The sequence below is a fragment of the Periplaneta americana genome, chromosome 17 (assembly GCF_040183065.1).
Source record: "Periplaneta americana isolate PAMFEO1 chromosome 17, P.americana_PAMFEO1_priV1, whole genome shotgun sequence".
Lineage (NCBI taxonomy): Eukaryota > Metazoa > Arthropoda > Insecta > Blattodea > Blattidae > Periplaneta > Periplaneta americana.
Window position 1 is genome coordinate 31,423,326 of NC_091133.1, and position 21,121 is coordinate 31,444,446.

General features: G+C 36.7%; 1 protein-coding gene across 1 annotated transcript in view; it reads right to left on the reverse strand.

Annotated features, from left to right (window-relative positions):
• Positions 1-21,121, reverse strand: part of Nepl16 (Neprilysin-like 16) — a 516,822-nt gene that overhangs the window by 12,406 nt on the left and 483,295 nt on the right. The window contains exons 12-13 of the mRNA XM_069816363.1: positions 17,889-17,944; positions 12,653-12,924 (exon numbers count right to left, since the gene is read on the reverse strand). Coding sequence (XP_069672464.1) covers positions 12,653-12,924; positions 17,889-17,944 — 328 coding nt within the window. The remainder of the gene's footprint in view (positions 1-12,652; positions 12,925-17,888; positions 17,945-21,121) is intronic.

Consider the following 21,121-nt stretch of genomic DNA (forward strand, 5'->3'; position numbering starts at 1 on the left):
ACAACGGAAGAAGGGGTAGAAACAAAAGCAGCGCGTCGCCGCTCTTCTCATTCTTGACAGGATGACGTTCAACTTACGTATTTTTTTGCGTTTGGCAATGTTGAATCAGTGCCGTCTTGCGTTCTTTCAGTATAACGTTGACCGTAATAAAATAGATAAAGCTTGTATTTTTCAAACTTGAACTAACTTCACCGTAACGAAACGTAACGCAAACGAACGTTGATAGTAATCCCGGTCTACACTTCCTGTTAACTTTCACCACACAAATATAATTCTTGGAACTCAACAGCAGAGGCTCTGCTTCCGATAATAGAAACGCACATTGTCAGGAATAAAATTATTGTTTTCCCCATTTTTTAATTGCCTCCTGTGAATCCGTTACTATATTTCCTTTCAATAACAGTGCAAGTAAAAAAAAAACAATGGAAATAAGTAGTCTCCCGAATGAAGGAAGACATGCCAATTCTCCTCTACAAGTAGGCTATTAAATTTTCTACTCATGCCGAGTTAACGGGAGCTTTGAATGTTGACGCGGATGATGCGAAAAATCTGTTTTTTTTTTATTTTTTATTTTATTAGGTTATTTTACGACAACAGCTTTGGTTATTTAGCGTCTGAATGAGATGAAGGTGATAATGCCGATGAAATGAGTCCGGGGTCCAACACCGTAAATTACCCAGCATTTGCTCGTATTGGGTTGAGGGAAAACCCCGGAAAAAACCTCAACCAGGTAACTTGCCCCGACCGGGAATCGAACCCGGGCCACCTGGTTTCGCGGCTAGACGTGCTAACCGTTACTCCACAGGCGTGGACGGAAAAAAATCTGTTAAATTGTGGTTTGTGCATAGGCCTATTAGCATGGGTACCTATGCTTGTGGGGCCCCTGGGTAACTGCCAGCGTTCCCATGCGTTAAAACGGCACTGCTTATAACGTTAATTCAATTAAAATATTTTTGTACATATTATTAATATAATTTGTTATTCCTTACTATCCTGTCTCCTATTCTAGCAATTCTATTTTACAATATTACAGTATTAAGGTTACAGTTTGACATACATTAACGAGATGTAAAATAAATGTAAGCCTACACTAAGGCAAAACTAGTCCACCGATGCGGTCTCGTAGAAGCTTCCTCGCTCCCGAACCCAGCGGGCCGGGATTCGTTTCCCCGCTTGGGACGAGTTGCCTGGGTTAGGTTTCTCGAGATTTTTCCCTCACTCCTGTGGATAAATATCAGGTAACTTTATCAGGCGTATGGAACCCCACTCATTCTCGCCACTTTCTTTCCTCCTCATCATCCTTTCCTTATTCTGGTTCAGTGTCGCCAACTAGATTCTTAAAAATCCGCAGTGAAGTCGTGCAGAAACCGCTAAATTGCTATATTGTCAATGTAAAATTATATTATTTTGCCGCTGTGAGTGTTAAAAATACCCGCTAAATCCCTATATCAGCAATACAAATTTCATAAATTTTACCCTCTAAACTAACGCCGAAAAACGCTAGATCTAGCGGGAAAACCGCTGAATTGGCAACACTGTTCTGGTTGTCTTACTTGGTTTTCAGATCGCTTCTGCGGCGGCCCTCCGAAGCCGCTGACTCTCTCGGCCAGCTTCCGTGGATATGTAGCTGGTGGTCAGTAGCGGAACCCACTTCCCTCCCGACGGAAGAGGGGGCTTACACCTCAGACCGTTTGAGGGGGGAATGTGGGAGGGGCTGTTGGCGTGGAATGGTTCACGGATTTGGAAGAATGGCGGGACTGTTCGTCAGGGTGTTAGCGGTTAGGTCGGTTCGGCGTAGGTGGCGTCGGTGGGCTTGCAATTCATCCCAGGGGCGCACAATATGCCTCAGGTCACGGTGCACAGGGATGTTCCACTCCCGGCCTTATAGAGGGGAAAAAAACTAAAACTAAATAGCGACTCATGAGATTAATTGAGCTAAATCACGCACTGAAATAATATTTTCACAGTTATCGTAAATATCATGTGGTGCAAGTCCATCGCATGACTACTGTATGTTATAATAAGGGCGAGAGTAGAAACTAAGGCTGGAAATCGTTAAAAATTGAACAAAGTCTAACTATTGCTTTCCCTCTGCAGACACGTGATTTTGGTTTAAATTTAGTATTTAACGGTCGATCTTTGAACATAGTCATGGAAGTGCTCTGATCATCGTCTGCGCACTGAAATAGAAAATGAATTACGTGCATTTCCTTCGCTTATTGCTAATTGCAGAAGATTATGTACGTTGTGACCTAGACGGACACTATCACCAGGACAATTATTGAAGAGTGTAATCCTAAAACTCGCTCAGTCTATTTGACAATTTTTTATCTTTTATACATATATAGGTATGAGTTGAAAAGGAAATGGTCAGGTTCAGACCTTTTTTCGTAGAGTTGACTAAACAACATATAACTTATATGATTGCTTGAGACTTCTATCATATTATTTTTAAGCTTGTTTTCTTCTAAACAATGCCAATTCTTGTTTAAAAGTTTGTGTTATTGTGAATGTCACTTGAAAACTCGCTCAGTCCAAAGACCGGTGGATAAAAAAAAAATTGACGACACGTTTTGGAATTTCAGTTCTATTAATCATCAGGCAACAAATTTATCCTAATACTCTTTGCTGCAAAATACAGAGGAACTCGCCAAGTTTTTATTGTGATCAATACGGCCGGGCGCACACAGAATCAGACGCGGCGCGACACGGAGCGGCGCAACATTTCGTCTGATGGTACTTGACTCCCATTGATTCAGTGCTGCCAAACATTTGTGCCCCAAAATCCGCAGATGGCTTCTAAAATTCCGAGATTGGCTACAAAAATCCGGAGATTTTGAGGCTCTATTCGTGTCGATTTATTTCGGTACAACTAATTAAATAGTCACACTGACAAGCTTAAAAAACGTAACTACTGCCTTTTTTGCTCTTAGCAAGCCATTTATGATCTTCTTTCCAATATGAACTGCATTTCAGAATGTATGTTTTTCTTTTTCGATGACCCTTCATATAACTTTGCCCTTTTATCCTCCATACAAATCAAAATCTTTACTTTTGGACATAAGATTTAAATTACTTAAAATAGTTATGAACCTTGATAAGTAAAATTTATAATAATAATAATAATAATAATAATAATAATAATAATAATAATAATAATAATAATAAAAATAATAATAATAATACTAATAATAATAATAACAATAATAATAATAGTAATAATAATAATAATTTTTATTTTAGTTAGTTATTTTACGACGCTTTATCAACAGCTTAAGTTATTTAGCGTCTGAATGAGATGAAGGTGATAATGCCGGTGAAAGGAGTCCGGAGTCCAACACCGAAAGTTACCCAGCATTTGCTCATTGAGGTTGAGGGAAAACCCCGGAAAAACCTCAACCAGGTAACTTGCCCCGACCGGGAATCGAACACGGGCCACCTGGTTTCGCGGCTAGACGCGCTAACCGTTACTCCACAGGTGTGGACTTAATAATAATAATAATAATAATAATAATAATAATAATAGCTCTTCTTCGCTCGGCATTTCGGCAGTCTGGCTATGCACTAATCCAGCCATTGAGAGCAGTGTTGCCGACAATTATTCTTCTCTTCTGCTGTAGCTGCTGACGTAGAAGACAAGTATTCATATAGGCCGGAAGTGGAACGTAAATACGCGTCACTATTTCCAGTCTTCTGCAGAACAATTTCAGGAAATTTGGTCCCGAAATTCTCACGTTGTTCCTGGCGTGAAGTGTAGCACTTATACTTTGATATGAATTCTGTTGAGTAATTTTGGTTTCACTAAGTTATATTGGCTGAACAGGCGTTCTATTTCAGCATTCGGAGAGGAAAGAGGAAGTACAGCCATAGGAAACATAGCTATTAGGGTTAGCCTCGGCAGAATATTTGCTGACACACCTCAATCCAAAAACCTGTGGAGTAACGGCTAGCGCGTATGGCCGCGAAACCAGGTGGCCCGGATTCGATTCCCGGTCGGGGCAAGTTACCTGGTTGAAGTTTTTCCGGGGTTTCCCCTCAACCCAATATGAGCAAATGCTGGGTAACTTTCGGTGCTGGACCCCGGACTCATTTCATCTCATTCAGACGCTAAATAACCTAAGCTGTTCATAAAGCGTCGTAAAATAATCAACTACTCAATCCAAAAATTTACTTTGATGAAATACTGCACCATTTAACAACGTCAAGAATTCGCCTGAGGAAAGATAATGCAGGGTATTACCCAAGATGTCATGGTACGTCATGCAGAGTTGTTCTTATAAGTTTTGAAATTGTATGAAGAATAATATTTTCTCTATCATATTAAAAATGTCAAAATAACAAATTAATGTCTGCAAATACATATTATTAAAAATATGTTAAAAAGATAAAAAAGAAACGTACAAATCGCTAACTTTGTCGTCAAATGATTACAAAAAACTTAGAAAAGTCGTTGGTCGCTATTTCGTAATTTTTGTCCTTAGACGTCCCCTCAAAACCGCTAGATGTAGCGACTTATTGCTGAAGTTGGAAATACTGATTGACAGACATCACACCCAATTGATGATTCTTCGTATAAATTCTTCACCTTAAGGATGGTCATTGTTGTTGATGTCGTTATTGCCGTCTGGCGTAAAATAAGGTACAGTGTGCTGAAAAAACTACTAAAAATGGAATGCCAAATGAGCATTATGAGTTTCTCACTTAAAAATTGAAATAAAATCTGATCTAAAATAATTCGTAGAGTCAGTTGAAAAATCCGCGTATCCGTAGATGCTCACAAAATTCCGTAGATACAGTGCTGTTATTATCATACGTGATACGTCCCAGAAAAGAGCGGCCAGCCGGTCGGCCACGTCATGCGTGATTTCCGTCGCGCGCTAACCGTTTCTCCCGTGGAATCGAGCTCCAGTAGCCGTATGGCATTCAGTGTACTTAGAAGTCGTGTAATGAAACTCTCGATTCTTCAAGTGTACAACGTTAGTGGATGAAGTTTAGTGATTATTGTGTATGTAGGTAATGCCTAGCAACAAATTCTCACTGTGAACGTGTGTATATGTACTATACGTACATAAAAGGCAGAAGGTCGTGTGAGAATACAAGACGAAAATTTCGAATGAAGTTTCCAAACAGACCTGTGCCTTCCGCCAAAACAATTAGACGACTCGCTAAAAGACTTAAAGAAACAGGCTCAGTAAAGAATCTAAAATCAAGAGAAAACGTAGTGTTCTTATGCGGAACGATTGTCAGTTTATTTCCAACAAGATTCCGCCACTGCTCATACAGCTGAAGTGACAATGAGGGAATTGAGGCGTATTTTCGATACGAGACTAATCAGTAATAATTTGTGCCTTCCACGAAGCCCAGATATAACACCCTGTGACTTTTATTTACGAGGAACACTAAAAGATAGGGTTTATAGGAAAAATCCTTATTCTATAGATGAACTATACAGTTTTCGCTGTAAGAAAATCCTAATGTAAACATAAGCACGTAGCTGTCATACCCGTGATTGGCTCCCAGTCGAAACACTCACACGACGTAGGCAAATATAGTTCATCATCATCATCATCATCATCATCATCATCATCATCCTTCACGAATTAGGCCTCTGTAGACCTGTTTCGGCTCCATCTAGCAGTCTTCTTAACGGTCTTCCTGGTCGACGATATCCTCTAGGTTTATATTGCATCATAATTTTTGGGATTCTTGAATTTTCCATTCTTCTTACATGATCTAGCCAATTGAATTTGTATCTGGTGATTTTTTCTTCTACTGAATCTACTTCTAATTGTTCTAAAATTTCTTCATTCCTTTTTCGGTCTAAAAGAGTATATCCTGCTGTTCTCCTGAAAAATTTCATTTCCGTTGCTTTGATTCTGTTCATGTCTTTTTTCTTTAATGTCCAAATCTCGCTTCCGTATAGAAGGGTGGGTAATGCTAGTGTATTATATATTTTTATTCTTGTAGATTTTTGTACTAATTTAGCTTTTAATGTATTGTTTATTATTCCTAGGATTTGTGTAAATTTGGTAATTTTCTTGTTCACATCTTTTTCATTTTGATAAGATATTTCACAACCCAGATAATTGAAATTTTGCACTTGTTCGAGGCATTGGTTATTGTGTATTATCTTACTTCTCACTGGGTCTTGTCCTAAAAATGCCATTACTTTTGATTTTTGTGCTGAAATTTCCATCCCAAAATCTTTTAATAGCAAATATAGTTCGTATTTGGAAACCATAATCTTGTATTATTTGAAAATAAAAAACTGAATCCTACTTGTTAAATATGATGAAACATAATTATAACTTCACTCATATGTAAAACGCTATGTAAAAAAAAGATACTTTTATATTTTGTTATGTACTATGAACGCGGATGAATACCAAAAGTAATACCAAGGTAGTCTGTTATTGTAACAAGCTGGCGTCACTCGAGCTCGTAGTTGTTCACTTAAGCACGTGGTACTGAAGTATAGCTTCTACATCCTCGGTGTGTATGGTTATTAAACATAAGAGTGGAAACCCTCTCAAAAGCGGAGAAAAACAAAGTCTTAAATGTATATAATAAGTTAAGTGAGTTTTAATTACAGTAATTATAAAGTAATGTATCCTAACCAAATGAATGCATAGTAGTGAGGTTAGGCCTACTTGACGAGTAACGGGAATGTTTCACATGAAACAGAATGTACAACAGTAGGCGGGAACACGTACAGAGAATCTATGGCGCCAAACAGCAGCCAATGAAGCCTCACTTCAGCTACGAGCTATTGTTTATATTAGGATTTTTCTTACAGCGAAAAGATTATAAAAGGCTATACGAGAAGAAATCAAAGCTATCAATCATTCGCTTATCAGAAGATGTTAGTTGTGAGTGGCGGCAAACGGGGGCCATTTTCAGCAACGACTGTGAGCATGGCAAGTCCAAATTATAGCACATTTATTGTTAGTACTGTTATATATTGGAAAAGCGCCGGAATAATGGTTATGCGCTCGGCGGAAACCACGCAGGGTCCTGCTGGCCGGCCTGCCGCTCTTTTCTGGAACGTATGGTAATAATAGCTCTGTATAAATCCGTAGAGTTGGCAGCGCTGCATTGATTTCTTATGATGTGATGCACATACAGTACAATCAAATGTAACAAGACGGTCTAGAGCAGACACGAGGAAATAATATTGAATGACTGCTTAAAATTGGTCGCGAGCAGGCGGTCTTGTGGCTGAGGCGTACTGCACATGCTTGAGCAGCCATGACTACGATTGCAAGTTTACACCACAGTCTACTATATACAGTCGCGAAGATTGAGGTGATTTTTTGCAAATCTCGTGATAAAGCGCTCCAAGTGGTTAGCAACTAGAAACAATAGACTGTCCACGGTCGACTTTGGACTGTGTCGTATTTCCATCGAGTGCTAGATCGTTGCGTATTTCACATTGATGCTTGTGAAATGTTCGTTATTGGTTATAATGAAAATGTTAATGGCTAAAATACAATAATTGGAATAATAATATTTTACTTGAAACGTAGAAAAATTAAGTTTGTTTCAATGAAATTTATTGATCACGTTTCATTTTCAATTCTGGTGGGACCTACTTTTTTTTTTCAAAGGATATGTTTTTAATTATAGCTGTTAATTTTGTTGTTATTTTTATTTGTTACTTTACTAGAGACGTAGAAAAAAAGTCTGTTACAATAAAATTTATTGATCATGTTTTATTTCCAATTCTGGTGTGATTATTATTGCTTAACCTCATCCCAATTTGTTAACTACGTAAGCCTACACTACAAGTACCGGTACACGTAAGTTACTCCATTAATTCATATTTCCATTATTATTGTTGTAAAGGGAAATGCAAATTAATATTTATTGGTTTCATAGTTAATTAACGTTATAATCTTGAATGATTGAAGCGATTATAGTAAATTTCAGTTCGTTTTGCACAAATAAAAATAATATTAACCTATTTCTTGCAGGTATCTTCGAGTTTATGGTGGAATTTAATATACTTCATTAAAATAATAAATTAACTTTATGCATTTAATATTTCAATGATGGAAGGAAGGTGTTAATTTTTCCAAAAGAACACAACGAAAGTGTAACATATTTTGTCGTCTACTAGGAGAGAGATCTGCGATGATGAGGAGACAGTAGCGATCCTAGTGGTGGGCAACTACCCAAGTTTGCATTTTTACTACATATTGAGCTTCGCGACTGTATATATTAGACTGTGTTTACACTATCTACTCCCCATTTCAGTTTGGTTGATAGGCCTTCCCCTCTACTCACACTCTCAACCACCAGTGAAGGGGAAGACGCTACAATCCATCTTACTAATGTTCGACTAATAATTGACTTTCAAACTAGTGAAAAATATTATTGAAAATGTTTAATGATAATCTATATTTAGAAAGCCTATACCAAGCGTTTATATTTCATTTTATTGCTGTTTATACTAACTGGCACATTAAAAGTTACTGAGAACAGAAGATAAATGTTTTCTTCACTGCTAGTTGCTACTCTACAACACACAGAATGGGACAATCTGCACTGTGTCACTCCCCCCTGACTTTATAATACAAACTAACATTCATTACTATAAATATTAGTTGAAAATATTTAAGAACGACATTAAAATATACTCAACCATGTAATTGTCAAACATCTTTGTCACTGTATTTTATATTCAGTTTTGTACTTTAAGATTCTATTTTCTTGTGCGTACAACTTGGAGGGGGGGTGCCGGTATAAGTGGTAACAGTACCGTCCTGTTACTGACGAACTCAGGGCAAGTAGAAGGGGAAAGAAATGCTTTCGCAGCCTCTCAATTTGTATGAAGTGTCGTTTACAGAATCTGTAAACGACAATTCATACAAGTTGAGAGGATGCGAAAGCATTTCTTGATATTATTGTTATGCAGTGCACATTATTCAGAATGGAGCTCAATGAGGATGAATTAGTTGTTTTAGTACAGGAAAGATACGTTCTGCACAATCCCACTTTGAAACAATATCACGACAATAAAATGATTTCTAAAATGTGGGAGGAAGTTGCACCATAAATAATAATAATAATAATAATAATAATAATAATAATAATAATAATAATAATAATAATAATTTGTAGTACGTCTACTTATCTGATCCATACTGTCACTCATTACTGATATATTATAGACCAAGTACATAATCAAAAGTGGCGATATTCATTCTATTCAATTTTTAAACTACTAAAGAACAACGACCACGACTAAAGAGCGACGACTATGAATAGCGATGACCACGACTAAAAATGACGACAATGATTAAAGGGTAACGACCTCGACTAAAGGGTGACGACCACGTCTGAAGAATGGCGACCACAACTGAAAAATGACGACGATGAATAAAGGGTGACAACCACCAATAAAGGGTGACGACCCTGACTGATGGCTGACGAACACGACTAAAGAGTGGCGAACCACGACTAAAGAGTGACGAACCACGACTAAAGAGTGACGAACCACGACTGAAGGGCGAAGAACCACGACTGAAGGGCGACGAACCACGAATGAAGGGCGATGAGAACCACAACTAAAGAGTGATGAACTGCTACTAAAGGGTGATGAAGATGAATCACGAGTAAAGGGCGACAACCGCGAATGAAGGTTGGTTGTCAGGTCTAAAGGATGATGACCACGACTGAAGGGTGATGACCACGACTAAAGAGCGATGCCTACGACTAAAATGTGACGACGATGACTAAGGGTTATGACCACGACTAAAGAATGACGAACCACAACTGAAGGGCGACGAACCAAGATTGAAGGGCGATGAGAACCACTAATAAAGGGTAACGAGCCACGACTGAAGGGTAATGAACCATGACTTAAGGGTGATAGCCATGAATGAAGAGTGGTGATCACTGATCAGGATTAAAAGGTGACGGCCGCGACTGAAAAGTGACGTAGTGGACTAAAATATATCGACCATGACTAAACCACATCGGCTGCAACTTAAATAATGACTACGGCATTGTAAAAGGGTGACAACGAAGCAATGATGGTTACAACTTAAAATCCAACACGGTCGTGATTTCGAATATAATGTAGACGACAACTTCGAGGACAAAATTACTATCTTTCGGTGGGATGGGCTTGCTGTTGTGTATGAATTGATATTTTAAAAGCGCATGGTATAAGTATCAAGAACAAAATATTCTGCTATTTTATTGATTATTATGAGAATGTTCATTGCGATATATTACTTGTCTAGTTTCATAATAAAATATTTTGTTTACCTCAACCGAAAATAATAATTATACTGCTATATATATTCTCAGCGCTTTTCATTCGTCAACTATCAATATTCTGAAGAAATGTACCTAACATTATTGAGTAGGTATTGAAGTTCTGTTTATAGGTACAAATCCTATTTAATTCTCGTTGTACTACGCGATCAGTAAAGAATCTGCTCCTTATTCTACGAACTGATAAAAATGTGAAATAAGTTTTGCATTATACTAGATCAGTGATGTCAACTGATGCCCATAGGAGCAAGCGCGCGCTTTAGAGCCCAGGAGAGCCTGAGCGCTTTACAGCGGAAAGGAAAGAGACAGACGAAAGAGGTACTATATGCCGCTTGGTCGAGCTATACTCATACAGGGATGGCCAGCACTGATTCAATAGATAAAGGGAAGAGAACTTATTAAAACTGTATCCATGTTAATTTTTAGATTTGTCTGAGAAGTATAAGTGCATTATAAGAATGTAAGTTTTAATTTTAATGCACATTTTTCACAAGTTTGCTTTTTTATTCAAAATGAATATTTTCTCAACTTTTTTACAGAAAACTGAAATTTTCAGATATGTTTGTTTAGTAGCCTTACAGGTACTAAAACAATGTTTTCTTAAATCTAATATATCGTAAATACGTATTACTGAAGATAGTGTATTAAAATGTTTGAAAAAATTCGCATGGAAAATGTTTGTAAGGAAATGAAATATCAAACAAAGCAAATACTGTCACATCACAAACAAAAGATATGTGCCTATGTGTTGGTAAAACGTCAGCTCTATAGCTTCAGCAGATTTCGAGATAATTTAATATTCTGATAACAGAAAGTTGCGCACAAATATCACCTAAAAGCATAATGCGATAAGAGTTTTATTATGTAATATTAGTAAAGTTACAGTTAAAACATATACCTAGGCAACTTTGCTTTGTACTATAATATTGTTTTAAATACTTTTATAAGGCTAAAGATACCATCAATATCAAACTTCAACTTATCATGTCATATTCAGTGTCTTTCTTTGGGATAACACTTTCTTTATGAATGATATGTTTAATTCACATAGTATAGTATAGTTGTAGTTATTATAGAATTTGTGTGAATATTTCTTCTTTACTCTTTATTATGTTATTAACGTTTAAAACACAACCGCAATATTAGGCAAAGAAATAGGTGTTAGTACTTTTGTTTTACAGACAATATAGAAAATAACAAACATAAAGAAGCCATATAAAATAACGACATAAAATTTCACGTTCCGTTTGAAGTTTGTGCATCACTGTTTTCTTAATCCAACAGGCTGCTTATTCCTTCTAGCATACCTAGCGCTTAATGCCCGCGCACGACGTCAAGGTCAGAAAAATGCGCTTGCTTTGACATCACTGTACTACAGCCGCGGCGAAAATGCGACTCACGAGCACATTGTGGCTCGCAGTGTTTTTCTCTCGCTTCCTACCTACAACCCCCACCCTCTTACTCACTGGAGTCAAACTCCGTTCTATTTGTATTTGTCTCGGACCTGCGAGTGGCGTATCGTCGCAATATCTCTCTCGAAACCATGTACCTCTATAAAAAACGAAAGTTTCAAGTAGGATGGAAGGAAGCATTCTTTTGCTTACAATATGATGAAAATATTAAATGTATGATTTGTTCACAAATATTACTAGGAAAACGGTTGTATAACATAAAACGGCATTATAAGTTACTACATGTTACTGATGAAACACTAAAAGGTTAAGTGTCATTATTATTATAATAATGATAATATTATTATTATTATTATTATTATTATTATCATCTCTGTACATAGATTCTTTTACAGCAGATGTACGAATAATGCGGTTAGATTTTCAATTTAAACTCACAGATTTACAATGTGACGTTAAATGAAAGGTAGATGTAAGGACTTGACAGATATTGAACTTTTCAAATCTTTGGAAAAAAATAAATATTTGAAGCTTCGTTCTTTCGCTTGCTCTGTTGAAGACATGTTCGCTGTAACTTATGTTTGTAAAAAATTATTTTCAACAATGAAAATAGTAAAAATCAAATTTAGATCACGACTGACAGACAAATACCTTCGTGATCAACTACGATTGGCAGTAAGTGACATAATTCCTGATTTTGAAACTTTGTCGCAGAGACATTCTGAAGACAGTTAATTTTAGGTTGTGATAATGTGTCCTATGTTTTCTTGTTCATTTCTTTCTTCGTTACACGTCCTAAACATTAACTTCCCCTTCGGTTGTCCGCCTCCCTCCATAGGTGCTATGCACGTTGCAGCTTACACAGTGGCTCGGCGCATCATGGCCTTTTCGCCACGGCTGCTGTACTAGATGGTGAAGGAATGTACTTGCATGGTAATAATGGAATACTGACTCACCTGCACCTCGATATTGGCACCCATGAAATTGACTTTCTTCCAGAAGGTGGATGCATATTGCCGGGCGACGCAATCCAGCCTGGCTTCCAGCCGCAGGCGGGACTCGGGAGTGAACCAGTCCCTGGGCTCTCCCTCGGCGTCGTAGCCGATGCCGGTGAGATCGAAGCCATGCAGCACTTCGTGTGTGAATATCAGGCCTACCGTAGCGTAGGGGATGTAGCGCGGCACGTCGGACCGGAAGTACGGCTGCGTGAGGATCGCCAGAGGGATCACTGCAAGCGATAGCGTTCATCACAGTTTGAACACCTTATGTATAATTACTGTATTAAATATTAGTCGTTGTTCAAAAGCAAGGACAACAATAACCCTGGGGCTCAATCATAAACGTAGGTGACAATATTGATGAAACAATATAATACAGTAAACCTTAGTTAAGACGAACCTCAAGGAACCGAAAAATCCCCTGTTCGTATTATCCGAATTCTGATCGATTTTTCTTACAATGAATCCACCATCATTCTTTCACTTCAAAATTCTTTCTCGTGGTTTGTAGTTAGCAATAATGAATTTCAAATTACGTAAGACATAAGAATGTACATACAGAGTTATATGACATTAACACTGATAGTCATTGTCCAATAATGATCGGAAAATCACAGTTGAGCTTTGAGCGCCTAGCATTTCAAACTTTCAATCGCTTCTCCTGCAAAATGTATTCCAAATGACATCAATCATTCTTGTAGTGGATTCTTAAAATATCAGCGAAATGCTGATATCTCGTTCTTTATTTTTTCCGATTTAAATAATCCAGCCAACAACAGATTTGTGCAAATATCTCAATTTGTCGGTTGGTCTATTGTTGCGTAACTACGTCCAATTTGAGGTTGCTGATCTCCAAAATGACACCTTTGTGAAAAGAAACCATAAGGATTGTGTTGGTTTAGATGTATCTAAAAATATTAACTCCTCTAAATATCCACGTGTTAGATCATTTCCTGCCACAATCGCAGCTATGTTCGGTTCTACGTGTATTTATGAATATTTTTTTTCAAACTTAAACACATTAAAATGAAAAAGAAGGACACATTTAACAATCTTCGTGCACATTAGGAATGGCTACTTATGAGGCAACCCCTAATTTTGACATCTTACCGAATGGAAATATTGTAATAAAAATAAAATACTGCAGATGAAAATAATACAATCCTAAGATATTCATTCCTTGTTTCTCTTGTTATTTATTTATTTATTTATTTATTTATTAAGAACACGGTGGGTAGTGACGATCGCAAACCGCCTCTGCTGTCTACTTACTGCGACCGATGCTCCCCACTCCCTGTCTTCACTTTGTGTGTAGCGGTTAGTATTTACATTGCATCATGAATTTGTGATGTTTTGCGATGCCTTCCATAGATGTTCCACATGGTTCCAAGAAGTAAACAGTTCCATTTATAAACAGCTTCCCTCCTCTTTGCTTCTGCGAAGGCCGCATGTAATGCTATCATCGACCTCCAATCGAAAGTAGATATAATATTGATTTTTCACAAGTCCTTTTTAGAACATGATGTAGGACCGCGCAATTCAATTGTACGTATCAAAGTCACACCTTCTCTAATAAATCTGTTATTAATAATACTTACTTACTTACAAATGGCTTTTAAGGAACCCGAAGGTTCATTGCCGCCCTCACATAAGCCCGCCAGCGGTCCCTATCCTGTGCAAGATTAATCCAGTCTCTATCATCATATCCCACCTCCCTCAAATCCATTTTAATATTATCCTCCCATCTACGTCTCGGCCTCCCTAAAGGTCTTTTTCCCTCCGGTCTCCCAACTAACACTCTATATGCATTTCTGGATTCGCCCATACGTGCTACATACCCTGCCCATCTCAAACGTCTGGATTTAATGTTCCTAATTATGTCAGGTGAAGAATACAATGCGTGCACTTCTGTGTTGTGTAACTTTCTCCATTCTACTGTAACTTCATCCCGCTTAGCCCCAAATATTTTCCTAAGCACCTCATTCTCAAACACCCTTAACCTATGTTCCTCTCTCAGAGTGAGAGTCCAAGTTTCACAACCATACAGAAGAACCGGTAATATAAATGTTTTATAAATTCTAACCTTCAGATTTTTGGACAGCAGACTGGATGATAAGAGCTTCTCAACCGAATAATAACACGCACTTCCCATATTTATTCTGCGTTTAATTTCCTCCCGAGTGTCATTTATATTTGTTACTGTTGCTCCAAGATATTTGAATTTTTCCACCTCTTCGAAGGATAAATCTCCAATTTTTATATTTCCATTTCGTATAATATTCTGGTCACGAGACATAATCATATACTTCGTCTTTTCGGGATTTACTTCCAAACCGATCGCTTTACTTGCTTCATGTATCTGTCATTAATAATATACTGCGAAACAAATTGTCGGCTAATGAGTTTAGACAAAGACAATAATATCTACGTTTATGCAATTAATTCCCTGCTTTGCAGTAGTGTTGGAAAGTGCTGACTGTACTTTTGTTGTATTTTCATTACTATTATATTTTACTCTTCCATAATATGCTTATATTTTATAGATTACACCGGTCAACAGTCATTTTGCGCCAGACATGAAACTAAGAAATTCTTACTGATTTCGACCTTCTGAATTAAAAAATAACAAGCAAAATGTTCCGTCAGTTCGGATTTTCGAGATGCACAAAGCAATTCATTTTATATGAATTTTAATTTAAAAATCATCGTATTTCGTGTGTAACTATTTTTTTTTTACAAATGTCACGACTCATTATGTGAAAACAATATTAGTGTAAATAGATAACCATGTTAGAAGCACTTGTAGAAACAGAAATTATTTTATTGCTTTTTTACGACTCTATTTGAAGGGGGTGAAACAGGTTCGCGGTATGAATTCGCTCCAGTTTACCTGATTTTACTTGAGATGTGTATTTCTTTCACTGTGAGCTTTAATGACATTACTGTAGTTTATATTTTGCAATGGACCGCCCTGTCAAAGCCACTAGAGCCAGGAAGAAAAATATTATACATCAACCCCTTGTATCTCAAAATAAAGTAATTTTACCACTTTACATATTAACTTAGGGTTAATGCAGAATTTTGTTAAAGGGATGAATCATGAAACGACATTTAAACATATCCAGGAAAGATTTTCTGCTTTTAGTGACTCAAAAATAAAAGAGAGAGTTTTCAATGGATCACTAATGAAGAACAATCACTTCGAATCTTTGTTGGAAGGAAAGGAGAGAGCCGCCTCGATTGCATTCAAGGATGTTGTATTAAATTTTATGGGTAACCGTAGAAGTGAGAACTGTGAAGAACTAGTGAAAAATTTAATGTTGGCGTATGAAACTATGGAGTGTAACAGATGCCACAAAATTCACTTCTTTCACTCCCATTTTGACTTTTCCCCCGAGAATTGTGGTGATTTCAGTGATGAGCATGGTGAGCGCTTTCAACAAGAAATTTAAACTATGGAAAAAAGATACCAAGGCCAGTGGAGTACCAATAGGCTAGCAGACTATTGTTGGACTTTAGCTCGTGATGTACCTGATGCAGGAAAAGAAAGCTGTAATCTTCTGAACAGTGACATTTAACCTAATTCCTTTACATGAAGCAGTATTTTGAATAGATATAAATTCTAAAATATCTCAAAAACTGTAGCCAACAACTGTTTTTTATTGTCATATTCGAATTCAGGAGGTTCAAATTATATAGAAAACATGTATCACATGCACATCGCAAAAAAAAAAAGTTAAAATTTGTTACGCAGTGTTATTTAATACTTTATGAAATGTGCAGCAAATTTCCACCAATTCGCAGCGACGCCATATTGTATATTCGGTCCAGAGAAAATATAATAAGGCTTTGTTATGAAGTAGTGGTGATGTGTTCAACATTTACCTGTTTTAAATTTTTCATAAAGTTCTTTAACATAAAACGAATGGAAGAGGCAAGAAAATTTAACAAGTCCAGTGTGATTTTTTTTCACTGTGGCAATAAAATTATTTACCCTTCGGAGTTTTTTTTAGTTTAACTACATCAAAGGAGGTACATCTTTTTACTGAACTGATAGATGATGGTGTCATTATAAGACAAAACTTTAAATACCCAAAATTCCTTCCAGTTGCAAGATATCGCAATGTAACCTTTGTCTAAACCATCGGTTCCCAAACATTTTCAGCCACGGAGCCCTTTTTGAAGCAAAAGTTTCTCGTGGAGCCCCAAACAATGTTTAGTGTTTAGTTCTATTTGTATATGTTCTGTGAAGCATACTACACACGAAACGAATACGGTAGTGTGAATAATAAGATACATATATTAATAAAGGAAACAATAGTAAAAAAGAACTGGAGACAAATTATTTAAATTTACAAAGATATTTTAAAAAAAATGTTACAGTTTTACATGTGCACCCGAATTTCCTGTTTTTTGAAGCATAGTTTGTCAATGTCCGGTGTTACAGAAGTTAGTTGAAGAGGCATATCATCTTCTGCGTCCAAATGAGCTTGGTACTTTGTTTTTTTTAGCCGTGTGCCTCGAAAGGCCGTTTCACAGAGGTACGTAGTAACAAAAGCAGTAAGAAAAATTTAGCTTTTGAACTTAATATCGAAAGATCCTCCCCTAACAGAATCCAAAATTCGGGAAGTGGTTTGCTTTTAAATGATGTCCGGCTTTGGCTGTCCGAAACCATATCTATAAGCGGTAAATATTAATTTATTGTGGAAATAATGTGATAAATTCCCATTGTTACATGTATGTAACAAGGGGCATTATAAGGTTAATTTAATTTTAAAAAATAATAATTATAATTATATATTATTATTATGATTATTATTATTATTATTATTATTATTATTATTATTATTATTATTATTATTACAATGCCGCAGAAATGAAGGAAACAATAATAGACCTAACCTCGAAACCCGCCATTACGGAAAAGTTTTGGCGAACCCCTTGAAATATTTTGCGAACCCCAGGATGTGAAACAATGACAATCCAGTGACGTCATAACTTCCATGAACATATCCGGTGATACATAGATAACACTAGTTGCTTATTGGATAATGCTTGTCGCTTAATCTCTTGCGAATAGAGTAACCAAATTCAACGGATGTACGCTCATGTTGTGCTAATAACGTTATTTTTTCTTACCAATTATATCTCGAACAAAGACGTACTCACGTCAATAACTAAAGTGTATCCTTACCTATACTGTTGATTGTCAGCTCGTAGAATGCATTGATAACAAAGGGGTAAGCCCATCTGAAAACACAAAATCATTTATTTAATTTAGATTCTAAACACACTTAGAGTAATCCACTCTACATGCAATACAAACTATACATATATGATTTAAGCTAGGTGAGTCCAAGAAGTAGGCCTAGGTTTAATAATTTTAACTGCAATATCCCATACTCACCCATAGACCTACACTGTAGTTACGATCAAACTAATTATTTATTTATTGTAGAAGTCTTTGCGAGAAGTGATCAGAGCAGTTCGCAAGCGCTTTTCGCTTGGGTAGCCTTATTCAACTCCCCACTCAATGGAAGCTAAGTACCCTATTTCTCTGTTTTTATGTGGTTGCGGACAACAGTGCAGTCAATTCCATTAATGCCATGACACTTTGAAATTGTATCTACAGCCAGTACTTCTTTCCCCTCCCACTGTTATGCCAGTAAACATGTAGGCCTACTATACAAGACACCCAGATAGCAGAGACAGGCAAACTGTCTATCAGGCTTGCCCATTACTGTTTCGTCCGTGAGCGGGCTTACGCTTCGTATCGTTCGCCCGCCTGCAACCTTCCCTCACAAGCAGGCAGGCGGTGTGGTTGCACGTGACTCCCAAACAGTCCTAAGAGTGATCCGAAAGGACTGTTGGGTTCCGCCGACCTGCGCCAGACTGCTGCTATTATATGCATGATAAATATCAACCAAGTCATTCAAACCTGACAAGAAGCCTACAGATATAGGAAACCACTGAAAGCTTAATGTGTTGTCTTCTGAAACGTACCGTTAATAAAGACAAAGAAAACCATTTCTCGTCAACATAATATCCATTAAATGCCAACAGTTGTTATAAATTACTTGCACTTTCCTTTTCATCGTAGTAATATAAATTTAATGCAAACCATTAAAACTTTCAGCTTCATAAATAAAAAGAAATCTGTCCCTCAGAAGTTAAATAGCAAATCAATATTCTGAAGAACGAAAAACTTTTATACATTTTACAGGTATTCATGAGGCTTTTAATTGTTGATAAGGAAAAATTTAAAATGAAATATTTTTCTATAATATTTGTTGATATTCATAATAATTGTTACCAATATCTTTTCAACATATTCCCTTCCCTTCCCTTCCCAACTAGTCACAAGTTACGAAATGTTACTATTTTGTTGAGTCAGATGCAGTTTGCAGGAATATGAAATGTATAATATTGTCTTATTACTTTATGAATTCTGTAGCGCAATAAATCGTAAAACTGTGTTTCTTTAATCTAGAAATATCTGCCGTGTTGGACCATAGGATAAAAATTTTTTGAAGTGACTAAATAGCCAACGAACTTAGATTTCAAACTAGTACTCTTTCATCTTAACCAGCGCAGACTGGCTTCCGTGAATGCAAGGCCACTCTGCCTTATAATACGAGCAAACAGGCAGGCTTTCTTGGGTCCCGCCTGGACTGAACCTATAAAACCCGGGCTGAATGGGTTCAGTCTTGAAAGTTAACTTGCTTTGTAGCATCACCGGAACCCAAGCCTGACGGCAAGCAGGTACGGGCGTGAGTGTTGTCTGATTTGCCGGTCTCTACCAGATAGTCATTCTTATGAGAAGTGACGAATTGCTTCACCTCTGAAATGTTAGTAAATCTACATTGCAATCGACTCCTAATTGTGTAGCTACTAATCTTTCATGAACATCACTGAAAACTGATATATACAAGGCAGACAAGTCAGTCGCACGTATGCGATAGCAGGGGGTTAGTTTCATCGATATACGATTAGGAATGAGACGGGATTAATGGAATCCGGTGTAAGTGCAATTACGTTCCAGGCGTCATCTGTTTCCAGCTAATGCCACGCTCCAGGACACCTTCTGCCTTAGCAATTTTTCTTAAATATAGGCTTATTGATTGTTTGCCTCTTGCGTGAACATGACATTAGTACAACAACGCGCGAGGAAGTAGGTCCAAATGGTCGCAGAAGAAACGTCTTTAACTGGTGACTGGCACAGAAATTAACAGAGAATGCATAGATGTAGTGTAAGAAGTGTCCCTAACACAATAAAACCAGGAACTCAACGAAAGTGAAGGCGGCCTATTGATATACTCACAGATCCTAAACAAACGATACATTTTATAGCAATGTGCTTAATAATTAACATAACAAGAAACATTTTTGTTTTATATTGAAATACATTTAATACATAATAGTAAAAATTAATAACATTTGCTCATAAATACTGAGTTCATTTGGCAAAGCAACAGTTGATTTTGAATACTGAAAAAACACGGGTGTATCAGAAAAGAGGCAAGACACTAAGAAACTCTTCTATTTCTTACATAATTTCCAGAATAACTCAGCTGCGGCTTAAATCTGGCTGTAACTTGATTCTATTCACTTATTTCATTTATCTTTGTCATATAAAGTAAGAAAACATTAAGGTTAACTACGATTATTAATTTCTACCCTTAAAAACTAACAGAAAAAAAATAAAGTCCACATGGTGTTTATAAATCTCAAAGGGGGCAAATGACTCTGTGTCCGTTAACAAACTTTGGGAATTATTATATCTTAATGGAGTGCATAAGCCTTTTAGATTCTTTGTTCAAAATAATGTATAATTCCGAGCATGTGTTAAAATATGAAACAGGTATCAGTAGAGTTCAACACAACAAAAGGTTTAAGACGAAACTGCGGTATCTCGCCAACATTATTGAAGATTTATTTTCAGCAAACTCTAGGAAGCTGGAATAAAATCTTGCAGAGAAAAATACCATCTAGAGAAAAGGTTTGGAAGAAGAGCGTTTGCTAGACCCAGAATTATAGAAAACAAAAACAAAATGGATTAACAATAATATAATATAATTTTTCGATGGTCAGATAATGATAGGGCGGAATCAATAGGATATTAGATATCTTACGCGTGAACTCAGAGACGCTTATAAGTCAGCAAGTCTAAACATTAATTTTATGAAAACTGAATACCGTACATACATGTTGGGAGGAAAGAAGATATTATTGAAAATGATGAAGTAATCAAATATATTGATAATTTCAAATATCGTTGTTCCATAACTGACAGCAGTTCTGGAACATGTAAACCAATCATCATCAATCGTATAAATCAAGCTACTGAAGTAATTGAATCAATAAGATCTATGAATGGAATTCTCTTAAGACGTGACTTTATTGAACAATTAAAAAAGAAACATAATA